At 36.6% G+C, this 14,292-nt stretch overlaps 1 protein-coding gene and 1 non-coding gene across 6 annotated transcripts in view; both read right to left on the bottom strand.

Moving 5' to 3' along the window:
* Positions 1-14,292, bottom strand: part of LOC125662722 (uncharacterized) — an 83,719-nt gene that overhangs the window by 24,631 nt on the left and 44,796 nt on the right. Inside the window, exon 2 of one of the 5 annotated variants that reach the window (XM_048895107.2) lies at positions 789-850. The exons of 3 other annotated variants lie outside the window; for them this stretch is intronic. In XM_048895107.2, coding sequence (XP_048751064.1) covers positions 789-809 — 21 coding nt within the window. In that variant the 5' untranslated portion in view covers positions 810-850. Of the gene's footprint in view, positions 1-788; positions 851-5,682; positions 8,237-14,292 lie in introns of those variants that run through there. One more of the 5 variants, XM_048895081.2, reaches the window with a different exon arrangement.
* On the bottom strand, positions 6,260-6,332 carry Trnar-acg (transfer RNA arginine (anticodon ACG)). The gene has a single exon. It is a non-coding gene; the product is annotated as a tRNA-Arg (tRNA).

The following is a 14,292-nucleotide window of genomic DNA, read 5'->3' as shown; positions in this document are numbered from 1 at the left end:
TGTTTATACAGAGGCGGAAATAGAGTAAAATGGTAAAGGAGATAAAACACTGTTGTGTACCTGGTTATTTAACCCGAGTGTCCCTCAAAGTGACCTCTCTTATCAAATTAATTGCATTTCATTTCAATAAAGGTTGTCTCGTTATCCTTGAGTCTTGGGTCGAAAGAAAATTTATTTTGTTTTGACTACGCTTCCTCTTTTATGTAGTATAAATTAGAAGAATTAGACTCCTTGAATATCTTTTTTTTTTGGTCTGACTTAAATAGAAAAAAAAAAGTTTATTTTCCGACAAAGTTGTTAACGACTTGTGCTTAGCGTGAGTGGCGAGACTTCTAATCGTAAAAGCAGCATTTCGAATGAAAAATATTAATTTTCATGCATATCATTTATCTTTTGAGGAAACATACTGCATGTGTACGATTGGATTATCGTCTTAATTCAGAATTACTTAATCGGTTTACTTACTTTGCATATTAGTAGATGAAAAACACTTACATAATACTGATATGATGTCAAAGGATTACCTTCCCAAGATATCGGTCAGTTCTCAAAACGCTTTAACGTTAGGCAACCACTGGATTTTGAATTTTCAAAGCCAACATTATAAACAAATTAAACGATGGCCTTACATATTCATGTGAAAGGGATAAAAAGTGGTTTAACAAAGCCAAATTTATGATATCATAAATTATAGTTTTGTCCAATATCTAAATACAATAAAAGTGTAAATTACAAGACACTAATTTGCAAAGCATTGTAGTATCAAGACCAAAACTAATATTACTTACAGCATTTGTCGTCAGCGTCATAACGATGAGAATGAGTGAAGATAAAGGTTGACTTATGCTCTCTAAAACGACAAAAAAGCCATAAAACGACCCGCCGTGGTCCACACTGGATCTAAATCATCTGCTGAATTCAATGGATTCGAAGACCCTCATTGAAAAATGTTAATAAAGAAATTCCTTCACCGATGAAATTGCCGTTTTTCATTTAAAAATAACACCGTTATCTTGTTGTCCTCCATTAGTAAACAGAACTAGCTCAAAACCAAACTGTCACACATTTCTTTTCAGTTCATTAAAGTTTCCTTAGAACAATCAGTAACCCGTGTCACAAAAAGATCTCCAATTCTGATAACCATTGGAGAGAAAAAGTCTTACCGTCCGTTAAGTTCACGACAAAAATGGCTGTGTAAATAAATAAAAGAATATCACTGCCCCTTCTTCTTAAAAGTTACTCAACATGTTATAGACAAGCCCGCTGGAATGACAAATTGTTATAGTATTACAGAGTGTACGAAGGGTGACATAATCCCGAAATCAACCTGCTGACCAAATACAGGTAGGTCCCCGGAACTTCGATACCCATGATCACCTCATTAACTTAATTAGCGGGTATTGCTTCGGTAGGTAGTAATCAAACTTGGGAAATACCAAATAAAGAGGGAAAGTCTTAGCTTTATAGAAAGGAAGGTGTTTAAACAAAACTGACACTAATACAAATGAAGAGGAATTAAGGGTTGTCTATTCAACGGTGTGTCAATATATAATTGTCAGAACTTAGAACAAGTGTATCCTTACTACTATTGCTCATGTGAATTTCAACGACTATATACCTTAATCTATAGTACCAACAAATAAGTTCTTAGGATATTTAACTACTAGAAAAGGTGCGTGACAGTTGATATCAATGGAGATATTAAGTATAAAATATTCAAAAGATTAAAAGTTTTTTTCTCTCTCAAAACTTAGACACATCCAAAAATCTGTTCCACGAATTTATTGAAAGAGCAAAGACAACAGCTGCTACCGTGAGGAGATTAGCATTGTTTTCGTAGTCTACAGCTGGGCTCCAGGTTTGTCAGTCTTTGGTGAAGAATATGTCAAATCTAGCATTAACCACCCGACACTAAAACTTTTCTTCTGGATTTAGATAGAAGAAATAGGTGATGAAATGAATTACATATGTTATGGAACAACTCTCTAAAATACGAAGCACTTAATTTAATTACAAACGTGTACCGAGGGAACTTTTTACTGCATACAAAGCCTAATCACCATTATTTTAATTACGTAAATATGAACGTTATAAAGTGTTCACTAAAGGCAAATATAGGGGCCTTGAATATAACAAGAGTGAATTGGATGCATGTAAAAGGATTGGATGAAAGTCTAGATTGTGTACGATGAATTTCAGACAGCAAACGAGAATTTAATTTTGCAATGGGATTTGGACGCATTGTTTTATATCCCGGGAGACGGATCGTTTTTTCACGCTTCTCTATTGATCGGAATACGCTCGCTCTTAAATAATTAAAGTAAGTCGGAAATGAAAATTTTGCGATGCTCCGGAAGATAAGGGTCCTCTGACATCGTATTGATTATAACTGTGTATCAGAGGGACGAAACAATTGACGGAGCAATTTATCAGGGGAAGTTATCGGAGAAAGGGAAAACGAAGAACTGAAGTTCTGCATATCGGACCAACACTGGACCGATGAAGTTCGTTTTTATCAAATCATGCAGAAGAAAAAAACTCATGTTACCAAGGATTGTCGTGCTCAAAACGGTTCATACTTAATCTGTTGTCAACCATATCAGTTTCGAAAGCGAAAGGATATTTTGACATAATATTGACAAAACTTCGTAAAGTCTAAACACGAAACGCCATCCAGTGATTGCTAACAAGACTTGCACGATACCGATACCGAGATCGCACGAGATCAGGAAACGGAAGTCGATTATGAAGTAAAAATGGCAGGTTCTCTTCTTGAAATGATTTACAAAACGACACATGACACTTTGTCAGAAAACAGATCGTTTGTTTTTCCATTGATCTGTATTGATAGTATCTAATTCTATTCGTCGGAATGACATGATTAGCGGAGACTACGTGAAAAACGAAATCGCAAATCAAACCAAACGTGTTGGGAAAATATGATTTTTGTAAAATAGTATCGTAATTATATAACACTTAAAGTGAAAGTCATTAAATCGAAAATAAATTATTCTTGTTGATGGTTAATCAATATCATATAATGTTATGTAACGCATGAATTAAAAATAAACACCCTGATTTATTTGCAAGTAGGTGTTATAATGTTGATTATAAAGGGACATTTCTTCGAATGTCTTTACAATCTTTAAAAAGCAAAAACCTTACAAATATCCCTTCAGTGAATTAGCTTTTTCGCATATACTTTTGCATGAAATCTTTTAAAATAAACAGGGACGAGACTGGAAACAATTCAGCAACTCCTTTCCTCTGCTACAAGTGCCTTTTCCAAATAAACTTGGAGGCGAAAACTTAAGAACATTCTTCATTAGAAAACAAAAGTATGCCATTGGGATTTGTTTATAGCTAAAAGATTTCTACAATCTAATGATTTAAACTCATCACCACATCTGTTATATCTTAGTCAGCTTTACACATTCAAATAAAATACAAAGCATACTTCAACAGGGGTATAAAAGGTTAATATGGAAGCTCTCTGGGAATAAGGTGCAAAAGACGCGATCACACAGAGTGTAAAACTTTGTTATTGCACCATAACACTGAGTAGAGTCTGTTAGTTTTAATTAAAAATTTTTGCAAATTGATTAACGATGACAATTAGTATGTAATAAAATGAAACGTCCTTTACGAGGTCTTAGTTCTGATCACTGGCATTAGAAGTGTTTTATCGTATATAATTTAAACATATTTTATTGAGAAACTCAACAGGATTGGGCAACAGGCAGAGCCTATGTATCGTATATACATATACCCATCAATAATCCGTGTATTGATACTGTTAATTAAATTCACAGAGTGTGATCTGACTTTCAGGATCACCACACTGTGGTGGTCTGGGGGCCTGTTTAACAAAACAACTTACGATAGAGTCACAAATCTTAAAAATTGTATCACACAGTTATTAGTTGTAAAAATTAATGAATTAAAGCGTTTCTGAGACTCAATTTTGAACATTATTTATTCACTATTTTGCATTGGAGTGAATGAATAACCTCACAATAAACGGGTGAATTCCAGAATGTAAAGTTGGTCATAAGTTCTTTTGTATATAACGCATCCCTAAAACTGATGACGTCACAATGCAACAACACATATTTTATCGACCGAGTCACCGACAAAAATAATAATTTCACTGCATATTTGTCTTTTCGATAATTAGGAATACATTCATTATCTTAAAAAAGTGTCCATACATAAGAAAGGCACATGTATATGATGAATTTATCATTACTATAAGAATTGAATTACGTATTTAGAATCACGTATTTTACCCCATGTCATGTAACTTGTGTTGTACATTCTATGTTAAGTATGGTGTCCGGATAGGGTCATTTGCAAAAGCGTGACTGCGCGTTAGTCACAACACGCCGTCACGCCAACAAGCAACGCGCCCTCACGTCAACAAGCAACGCGCTTCGCGACAACAAACAACGCGCCGTCACGCCAACAAGCAACGCGCCTTCGCACCAACAAGCAATGCGTTTTCGCGCCGTCACGCCAACAAGCAATGCGCCTTCGCACCAATAAGCAATGCGCTTTCGCGCCGTCACGCCGACAAGCAACGCGCCCTCACGCCAACAAGCAACGCGCTTTCGCGCCGTCACGCCAACAAGCAACGCACCTTAGCGACAACAAACAACGCGCCGTCACACCAACAAGCAATGCGCCTTCGCACCAAAAAGCAATGCGCTTTCGCGCCGTCACGCCAACAAGCAACACGCCTTCCCGCTAACACAACTCGCCTTCGCGCCAACAAGCAACGCGCAATCGCGCTAACACAACTCGCCTTCGCACAGACAAGCGCGTGATGTGTAAAGTTATGTTATCGTGACTGCGCGTTGTTTGTCGACGCGAAGACGAGTTGTGTAAAGTTGTGTTAGCGCGAAGGCGCGTTGCTTGTCGGCGTGAAAGCGCATTGCTTGTTGGCGCGAAGGCGCGTTGCTTGCTAGCGTGAAAGCGCGAAGGCGTGTTGCTTGTTGACGTGAGAGTGCGAAGGCGCGTTGCTTGTTGGCGTGACGGCGCGTTGATTGTTGGCGTGAGAGCACGAAGGTGCGTTGTTGGCGTGACGGCATGTTGTGACAAACGCGCAGTCACGCTTTTGCAAATGGCCCTATCCGGACACCATAGTTAAGCGCCTCAAAGTATAACTTGTTTTAAAATTTGACATTATACAAATCTCTGCATTGTATTGTATCGTTGACAGGCGCGGATCATTTGCGTCTCGTTTAATCTGATGATCCGCGCCTGTCAACTCGACGTAATCCGACTCTTCAGATTCAGACGCTATAGTTATAATACAAATTTATCGTATTTTGTACCACATATCAAGGAAAAAGCCTGTATATTTCAGCATATCTGTTCTTTGGTACAGTATTTTGAATAATGAGTCACATTATTATACGTGACAATTACAGTCCGCTGCAAGACAATTCCCCATGATAATGTTAAAAAAATCAATACCATAACCGTATTATTTGGAATTAATTACATACATGTCATATATTTAGAGAAGTACAATGCTCTACGCTTTCTGATGGCATTAAAAATAACATCAACAGGCACAGGAATGCTAGATCCCTGCTGATGAGACGTGGACTGAATATTTCTACACGACAGAGGTGGATAACTGATTGGAAGACTGATATCAAGAAATCTTATTCTTACCTGTAAGAAAACCAACACGATAAATAGCAGCATGGTGAAACATGCGTTAACATACGCCAATTAGGAATTTCCGATGCAGTTTCTTATGTCATTTTCTGTGCAGGTGAAACAAAAGTCTTAGATGCATCCTGTCAGGTGTTTATACACAGATAATTAGGAAAACAGACAAAAATCGATCTGCAGAACAACAGGCCTATTTCACGGCGGAAGGAAGATCAGCTGCGGAATACATTTCATAGACTCGCAGGAAAAATACAACACGGGATTCCAAAGCATGCGTGATTATTTTAATTCCTGAGATATTACATTTTTGCAAATTCCCCCCAAAATTTTCATTTTCCAGATAGCTTTTTCGCTAGATGTGTGTTCTATCAGTTTTAATTTTTAAGTGAAATTTTAATCTCGCCAGAATTTGAATCTGGGATTTTCTGATCCGTAGTTACGATGCATTCTTGTTTTGTTTTTTTTCTTCTTCTATTTTTGTCAAATTACAATTTACTCTTTATCGAATGACAATTTTCCATATTGCCTCTTTAGTATGGTGTATTCTAAATAAAATATTTAAACAGCAAAAATTCGAGCTCGCCAGGATTCGAACCTGGAATCTTCTGATCCGTAGTCAGACGCGTTATCCATTGCGCCACGAGCCCACATACCCACTAAAATAGCAAGCGGTAAGGTGAATGGTGCACCAAAGCTATTCCATGGACAGGTGCCCCATTCCTGACAATACATCAACATTTTTGTTCTTCTCATCCATTCAACCATGCAAAATCGGTATTTTCTGCGTTTGCTTTTAGGATAGATACCACCCCCATGGCGCACCGTTAGTGTACTCTCTCATAATAATGACTTCTTTTGATATGAACTTAAAACTTCAGGGATTCACTGATGAAAGAGCTATGCAAAATAAAAAATCCCCCACTCTATCCAGTTCAGCTGATTTCTATTTTATAGCTTTGCTCCCTGTCTTGCTATATCTTTACAGAGCCACTTATAGATTGATCGTTCTCTTTGCCATTTATCAAGAAAGCTGTAACTATACATTTGTACAATATGCTGTGCCGACTGTGTACTTTGCATCATCTCAGAAATAGACAGGCAAAGCTGTGTACTTCATCACCCGTATCTGACAACATAACAAAAACAGTGTACGTCAGGGACTCGTATATTATAATGATACTCTTTTCCTACAGGAAGATGTGAAGGTATATGTATCAGCAGTATCTACTTCAAAGTGTCCACGTTTGGGTTTTTGTCCCTCCCCCCAATAAATATTCATTGATTTACTACGTTAACTCTATCGTCCCTTTGCAAAACCCGACGTCCCGTGTCACAGCAGGCGTGGCACAATAAAGATCCCTCCCTGCTCAAAGGCCGTACAAGCGCCGAGCATAGGCCTAACATTTTGCAGCCCTTCACCGGCAATGGTGACGTCTCCATATAAGTGAAAAATTCTCGAGAGGGACGTTAAACAGTATAAAAATAACCAAACTATCGTCTCTTGAAATTCTCCGGTCTCCTAAAAATTCTTTAAGGTACGCAGAATACAAAATCAATTTCCTTTCCAAAGCGAAGCAACTCCATCGTGACTCATCGCATACTGTTCAGTCGTTCTGTCGGAGTAGCTTAACTTTGGTGGATATGCATTGCATTAAGTATTGTTGTCTTTTTCAGTTTGTAAAACAAACCAGACGTGTCTTCGAATCCATAAAAAGGAAATTAGAAAGACGCAAATGTACTCTTCAGATTATATTGGTTGATTAATCACAAGTGGATTTTTAATTATTGACGAATTCCATCGAACTCTCATTGGTGCACGTCCCGACATCATAAAGAAACTATCAGTATTTGCGGTAGCACTTAATCAAAACTAATCAAAAGTTTACTTTGAAAGTGCTTGAAAATGAAGAACTTACAAGTAAAACACTCAAAATTCCGGATTTTACGAACTGTTAATTTATGGCCGGATGTCGCTATGAATTTGCAAATCGGTGCGATCTAATTAATGTTGAATATCAAAATATCTTAGTCAAGATATTTTTCGTTGGCTTATATAAAATAAACTGATAACAAAAAAAAAAAAAAAAAAATGGATTTCTGCACTTTGGGATTTTTCTTTTAAATGGATTTGTCGAAGAAATATTGGATACATGACAATTGTATGTCGAAATGAATAAGCTTCGTGCATGAATTATTGGAAAGTTCTTTATCTAGACAACTCTTGTACTACAATTTTGTTTTATGCATGAAAGTGTGACATTTTTATGTATTTTACAGAGTTCTTTTTTCGTTTTCAAAGTTGGCGAATAAAAATTTATGTATTACTTTCGTCAAACAGCTTTAATTCATCAAATGTTCCCGCACAACATACATTCCGCGCGCCACGTGCGGCACGTGCGTCCTGACGAAAGTAAGGAGTAAATAGAGATTTATTTTAGTCAACTGACAATCAGTATTAAAAATATACTTATATATCACTTTGGGTTGATTTTAAATGAACACATTTCAACCGATTATTCCATGCCGTTATAATGAATGGAAAATGTTTTAAAGCATACAGTGCAAATCTTTATAACTTTCATTGCATCCAGTAAAGAGCCTTGATAACATAGGTTAACAACATTTCATCTCTAAGGTTACTCATAAAAAACTTTTTTGTGGAAGACAGAAAATGCAAATCATCTCTTTCTTTCTTTGCAAAATATTTTCAAATAAATGAAATTCTTTGTTCGACTATCAAGTTCATAATTGTGTGGTGATTAATCAAACAGATTTTATTTTGGGGTAGCGTAAATTTTGAGTACAATGTACATATTTTTTCTGCTGTACAAAAATTCTAATAAATTCATACGATTGTAATATATTACTAGATAGGCTATGCATATTCATATCTGATTTTTTTTCCTTTATATCAAGCTTTATGGCAATTATAATATATCATATTAAGGTCAGAACCCCGTAAGTTGGAAGAATTCCATCGTCGGATACCCACGACTGATCTCGTCGACGAGTAGAAGACGGGATCAGCCGTGGGTATCCGACGACGGAAGAATTCGAACCTTGTGTGTATTACATAAGCAATAAAATGTTGAAACCAACACTCTAGTCGCCTCTACCTTGTTTAATCCCTTTTTGTTTAATCCCTTTTTGTTTAATCCCTTTTTGTTTAATCCCTTTTCAATCAAATATTGTAAAATATATGAGAACATCTGAAATCGTGAGAAGGATGTCATTGGATGTTCAAAGTTAATAGTCATCGGTATGATTGTACATGTAATGTTGTCTCGACATGTCGTCTTCAAAAAACTATTATTCCAAAAAAGATCATAAAATATACGTATACTAGTAGCTTGGTGTTGACATAATTTTATGCACTTGCTTTCCAAATTAAAATGGAAGTGAGGCTTACAAATTTATTTTTGTAAGCTTGTTTCTAGTTCTTCCATTCAACTTTGTTCTTTTTGACCGGGGGCTTCGTTGTAGAGTGACATAACATACGCAGATCCTGATAGGGGCTGATCCCCCCCTCCCCCGCCATCACGAGATTGTTAAAATTACGTATTTTTGCTTTTTACGGTTAGTTTTACTTGTAACACAATTTGTTAGACCTCTAATAAAAGCTGGATTCCTTTTGGAATTAATTACCCGGATCCCAGGAAAATTGAGGTTGGAGGGGGATCCTCGCATGAAAACTGTGAAGGTATTTATGTATTATCTAAACATGCAACTTACAATAGAAACTTTATCTGCTTAAATTGCAACCAAGAATAGACGAGAAAAATTTTGTGTCAAAATAAATAAAAACTCTACTTCACGATTCCGCCGGTATCTACACACTCCCTGACAATCAAAGACTGCGGAGGAAGATAAGTATCCAATTTTAAGATCTCAAAATTCCAAACTGCAGACTGACCGATAGAAACTTTGACCAAATCCCAAAAATACATGCCACTCCAGGAAGCTATCTGCTGAACTGTCAGAATTTATAACAAATTTACGATCTTCTCTTACTCCTGGGAATTTTTTGCTGCCCTTTACTTGTATATGACTGCCGTAAATCAGAAGATAATGGAGATGATATAGGGCAATATCTTTTTCATACAGCAGGTCGTTATCGAAAACTACGGAATTAAAGAATCTTTGTATTGGTAGTGACTTGGGGGTGCAGAGAGATGTTTCGCTGAAACAGTTTAAATGGATGGTCTTGTCATTTTTGCGTTGATATTAATTGGTTTTTCACACAAGGCTTTAAATTGTAGACACTGACTGTAAATTGAGCACAAACACGACCAGCAAGCCTCAAAACAGAGGAAGAAATGATGGAGCGAAAGGAAGGATTTTCAAAGGGAGCTAATAAAAAAACGTGTAAAAGGGACTTACAATCACCTCGATAATGGGTTAATTTACTGTGCTTTTAAATTAAGAAAACAAGAGGCCCATGGACCACAATGCTCACCTTATTCAAACTGAACCTAACAATATTACACATAAACGTCATATTATATAGTTCAACTGAATGTTAAACATCAACGTCATGAAGTCAAACTGAACGTAACAATATTATACATCAACTTCATAAAGTCAAACTGAACGTAGAATATTATACATCAACGTAATATATAGTCCAACTGAAGGTGACAATGTTAAACATCAATATCATATTTACTATTTAGTCTGAACGTAACAATGTTATATCAACGTCATAGAGTTAAACTGAACGTAACAATGTAAATACTGACGTCATATAGACCAATAGTCAAACTGAGCGTAACAATGTAGACATCAACTTCATTACAGACAAATCAAACTTAACAATGGGTACTGCACAGTGAGTATCAGCTGGACAATTAAGCGTTACAGGTGAATGTCATAACACAGGAACGGCCAAGGTGGCTCACTACACCCTCAAAAAGTTTCTCAAATCAGTACGAATTGATTTAATCATAAAGGATATGATGATATATAATAAGTATACAGGCCAAAAAGGCAGAAAATATGTAAATTTTGATAAAAACATTATTTTCAAAAAAATATTTCAACACATGAACAAAAGACTTGCGGATTTGAACTCAATATCTGCGGTTTACCTGCACAATGCTTTAACCACTGAGCTACGATGATAGACAAACAAATCGATCGATACAAATAATTTCACAAAAGAATTAAAAATCGCCATCTTGTGACGTAGTGTCATAGAGAGTATAAGCTTTAGTGTAGTGAGCTACCTTAAAGATAAAGAATGTCATTCGATATTTAAGCCTCATAATTGTTACACACAGTAGGCGTCGCAAACTAAAGATGCTCATTTCTTACAGGATCTGTCGGAAAAGTCGTATTAATGTCATAGAATGCTTCTGATACCTGTCATGTCAATCGCTAAGCTCTGTTTTACAATCTGATTTTGACTGCGGATGACTCCGTCTACTTCATCAAGATATAGGACTCATGTCAGGTGTGACCAATGCATAGGGGATACTGACTCCTCCTGGGCACCTTATCCCGCCTCTGGTATGTCCTGGGGTCCGTGTTTGCCCTTCTCTTAATTTATAAGATTGATCACTGTTCACTTGTTCATTAAGCAACTGTTGTCTTAACCATATATTGCAATGTTTGAAAATGGAACTGCTTCGCACTTTTTACTTTTAAATTAACGATTCAACACGCGAGCCATAAAGTATCTGCATGAAGGCGAGCAGAGAGGAAGAATTTTAGGCCTACTATTGATCTCGTCAGTACAATAAACTTTCTCAGATACTACTGACAATCTTAATAATTGTAACAATAATTTGTTTCTTGGTTTTATTCTGTAAAATACCAATCAAAGCAATTTGTTGCACATAGAAAGCTTGATCAATATTTTTTTGTATTTTAAAGCATTCATTTACGACACATGGTTCGTTTGATATGCTTTGGTGTTCATTCACTGTGAAGAAAAATTAACGTGTTGTTTTAAAATATTCAGGCGTTAATGTACATGTATACAATAAACAATTGAAATGTTACAAAGTTCATTTGTTTTCCCCTCAAACTATACCAATTACATGAATCATGCTGCGGAATGAAAACAAGCAGTGGGGAAAAATCATGTGATGAAGATGTCACAACAAATGTGTAACCCTTCAGGATTCACGTCTCCACGGGTCAGAATGGAGGTCATATCATACAGATACCAACTTCAATACCACACAAGTACCAATGAAAATGTTATGAGACTAAAGAACAAGTTTTAATCCACGGACAACCCAAACATAATTGTAAAATTGCCAAATTAATCATGTTATCATCAGCCTTGATCTTTACTCATTTACTTCGGTATCATTGTGGAATAACTTGCAGTATATCCCATTTATCTAGCTCAGTGTATGAATATTTGGTTTCACCATATGTAATACAATTCAATTTTAGGGTGGAATTTCGTGTACTTTAATTTTTTGTCGGATTCTGAAAATTGTGCTCCACCTCAGGCATTACAGTCGTAAGTGACGTCACGCAGATTTGTTATTGCAAACATCGTGGATCTTGTTAGAAATGCAGTTAATCGTTACTCTGTGCGACATTTGTTTGACAAGTCATAGATAGCGTATTAAGGAGAATATTCAGATCTGCTACGTTCCATCTATCATCATTTTGATCGTAGAACTTTACACCGTGTCGGAAGGCATCGGTTATTATCGTGATATCAGGCATTTATTCTGGAATTGCCGGCCCGTTGGTTTCCGCGAACCATCGTGTTCTATCAAATGTATTGACTGCTAAGTGGCATCCGACGTATTTTTATGGAAATGGCGACTTTTATTGTGGTGCTTCATCTCTTTTTTTCCTTTACATAAATCTAATTTGAAATGAGCTACCGCGTATCAGTCAATAAAAGTCAATCTGTTGTATGATGTAGATTGACCCTATATTTTCATCTGTTGGGCAGTTTTCAAATTGATGACGAAACGTTCTGGAAGATATAGACAAGGTTAAAACAAATATATAAAGAACTACAGTACGGAATGATTTCTTCTGTATCTAGTATGGTTTTATTACTATAATACACGCAATGCAATCGTAGAAATTTATTGGAATCCAAAATGGCCGTCCTAGAACATCCTTGCTGCCCATAGATGTATTCGAGAAAAATCTTCGTGCGTCTTTATGATAGGTACATTATTATTTTAATGATCTATTCATTTCCATGAAATGTTACAATCGTAAATCAGACTGAAGCCTTCGGGCCTTAATACTGCTCTCAATTCTGAGTTATGGCGATTACTAAAAGATATTGATTCCAAAGGAAGTACAAATTTGACAAATTGCTTTTTCATAGCGTCTTTGTCGTACTAAAAAAATACGTTCTTAACGAGCATGAAATTCGATGTAGGGAAAAGATCAGCTTAACTTCCGTCATCTGTCAGATATGTAAGCGTAAATGCTTCGCGGGTTCCAAGTAAACGTAACTCCGTACGACAGCTTACTGTCACGTGGTATCATCTGCACTCACCCAAAGAAAATCAAAAGATATCGCGCGACACATACGCCGGTGTATAACAGTAGTCTATCGACAGTGTGTCATACGCAGTATGTAAAAGATACATTTTAATGAGACGCCATGTCTGATCTTCTAATCTTTGCGGAATTTTCATTAGTTCCTTTTATTTTCAGTCTAATGAAGATCTGTTTAAATATTAAATGGAAGCCACATGTGGTAGAAAAAGAAAGAAACGTTTCACATAAAGTGTCTGACAAATTGTTTCTCCAGCAACACTCTTCCTGCGTCATTGTGTAGTTTCAGCTGCGTTACAGAATTTTAAAACAATGATTCAAAGGTCATATGAAGCGATGGACATTAGTTAGTCTGGCACTGATACATTCAATTGACTGAACGACATATAGTAAAAAATAAAAGCCCAATGGTAGAGCGTTTACTTCGTAGCCGTTAGGTCTGAGTTCGAGTCCCGTTCGTGCCCTGGCCGCGTCAAAACTAAGACGTAAACGTAGGTAGTGATTGTTCCTTCGACAAACGCTCGGCATTTAGAAGCGAGAATCACGGGTCTTTCGGATATGACCTTAAAAACGGAGGTCCCGTGTCGCGACAGGCGTTGGCACGATAAAGAACCCTCACTGCTACGTCCCTGAGCGCTAAGCATAGGTCTAAATTTGTGGTGCTTCACCTACAAGTGGTGACGTCTTAATATGAGTGAAAAATTTCGACGAGACGTAAAATAAACAAACAACCGTGTAGACAAAAGTCTGTCAAATGAAGAAGTTGTGAATGATAATGTTTAAGAATGAATGCGGACATAGGTCTTAACCAAAGGGGTATTAGATCCCCCGCAGATGATATGAAAATAATCGGGGCCTCATTCTCAATGAATACATTAAACATGAAATACATTATACATAAAATCTATATACCGTATACGATAAGGCCTGGATTTTGCACATGTATCATAAATAAGACACCACAGAGTCGTCCACTTCTGCTTCATACTTAGATATTTTATTGAAAATAGACATTAACGGCAAACTAACAACTAAACTTTATGACAAACGGGAGGATTTCAGCTTCTCCATAGTCAACTTTAATATTCATGTAGCAATATTCCATTATCACCTGCATAT

This window comes from Ostrea edulis, chromosome 1 (genome assembly GCF_947568905.1).
Source record: "Ostrea edulis chromosome 1, xbOstEdul1.1, whole genome shotgun sequence".
NCBI lineage: Eukaryota > Metazoa > Mollusca > Bivalvia > Ostreida > Ostreidae > Ostrea > Ostrea edulis.
The sequence above is the reverse complement of the archived record's forward strand: the minus strand, read 5'-3'. Positions and strand labels throughout refer to the sequence as shown.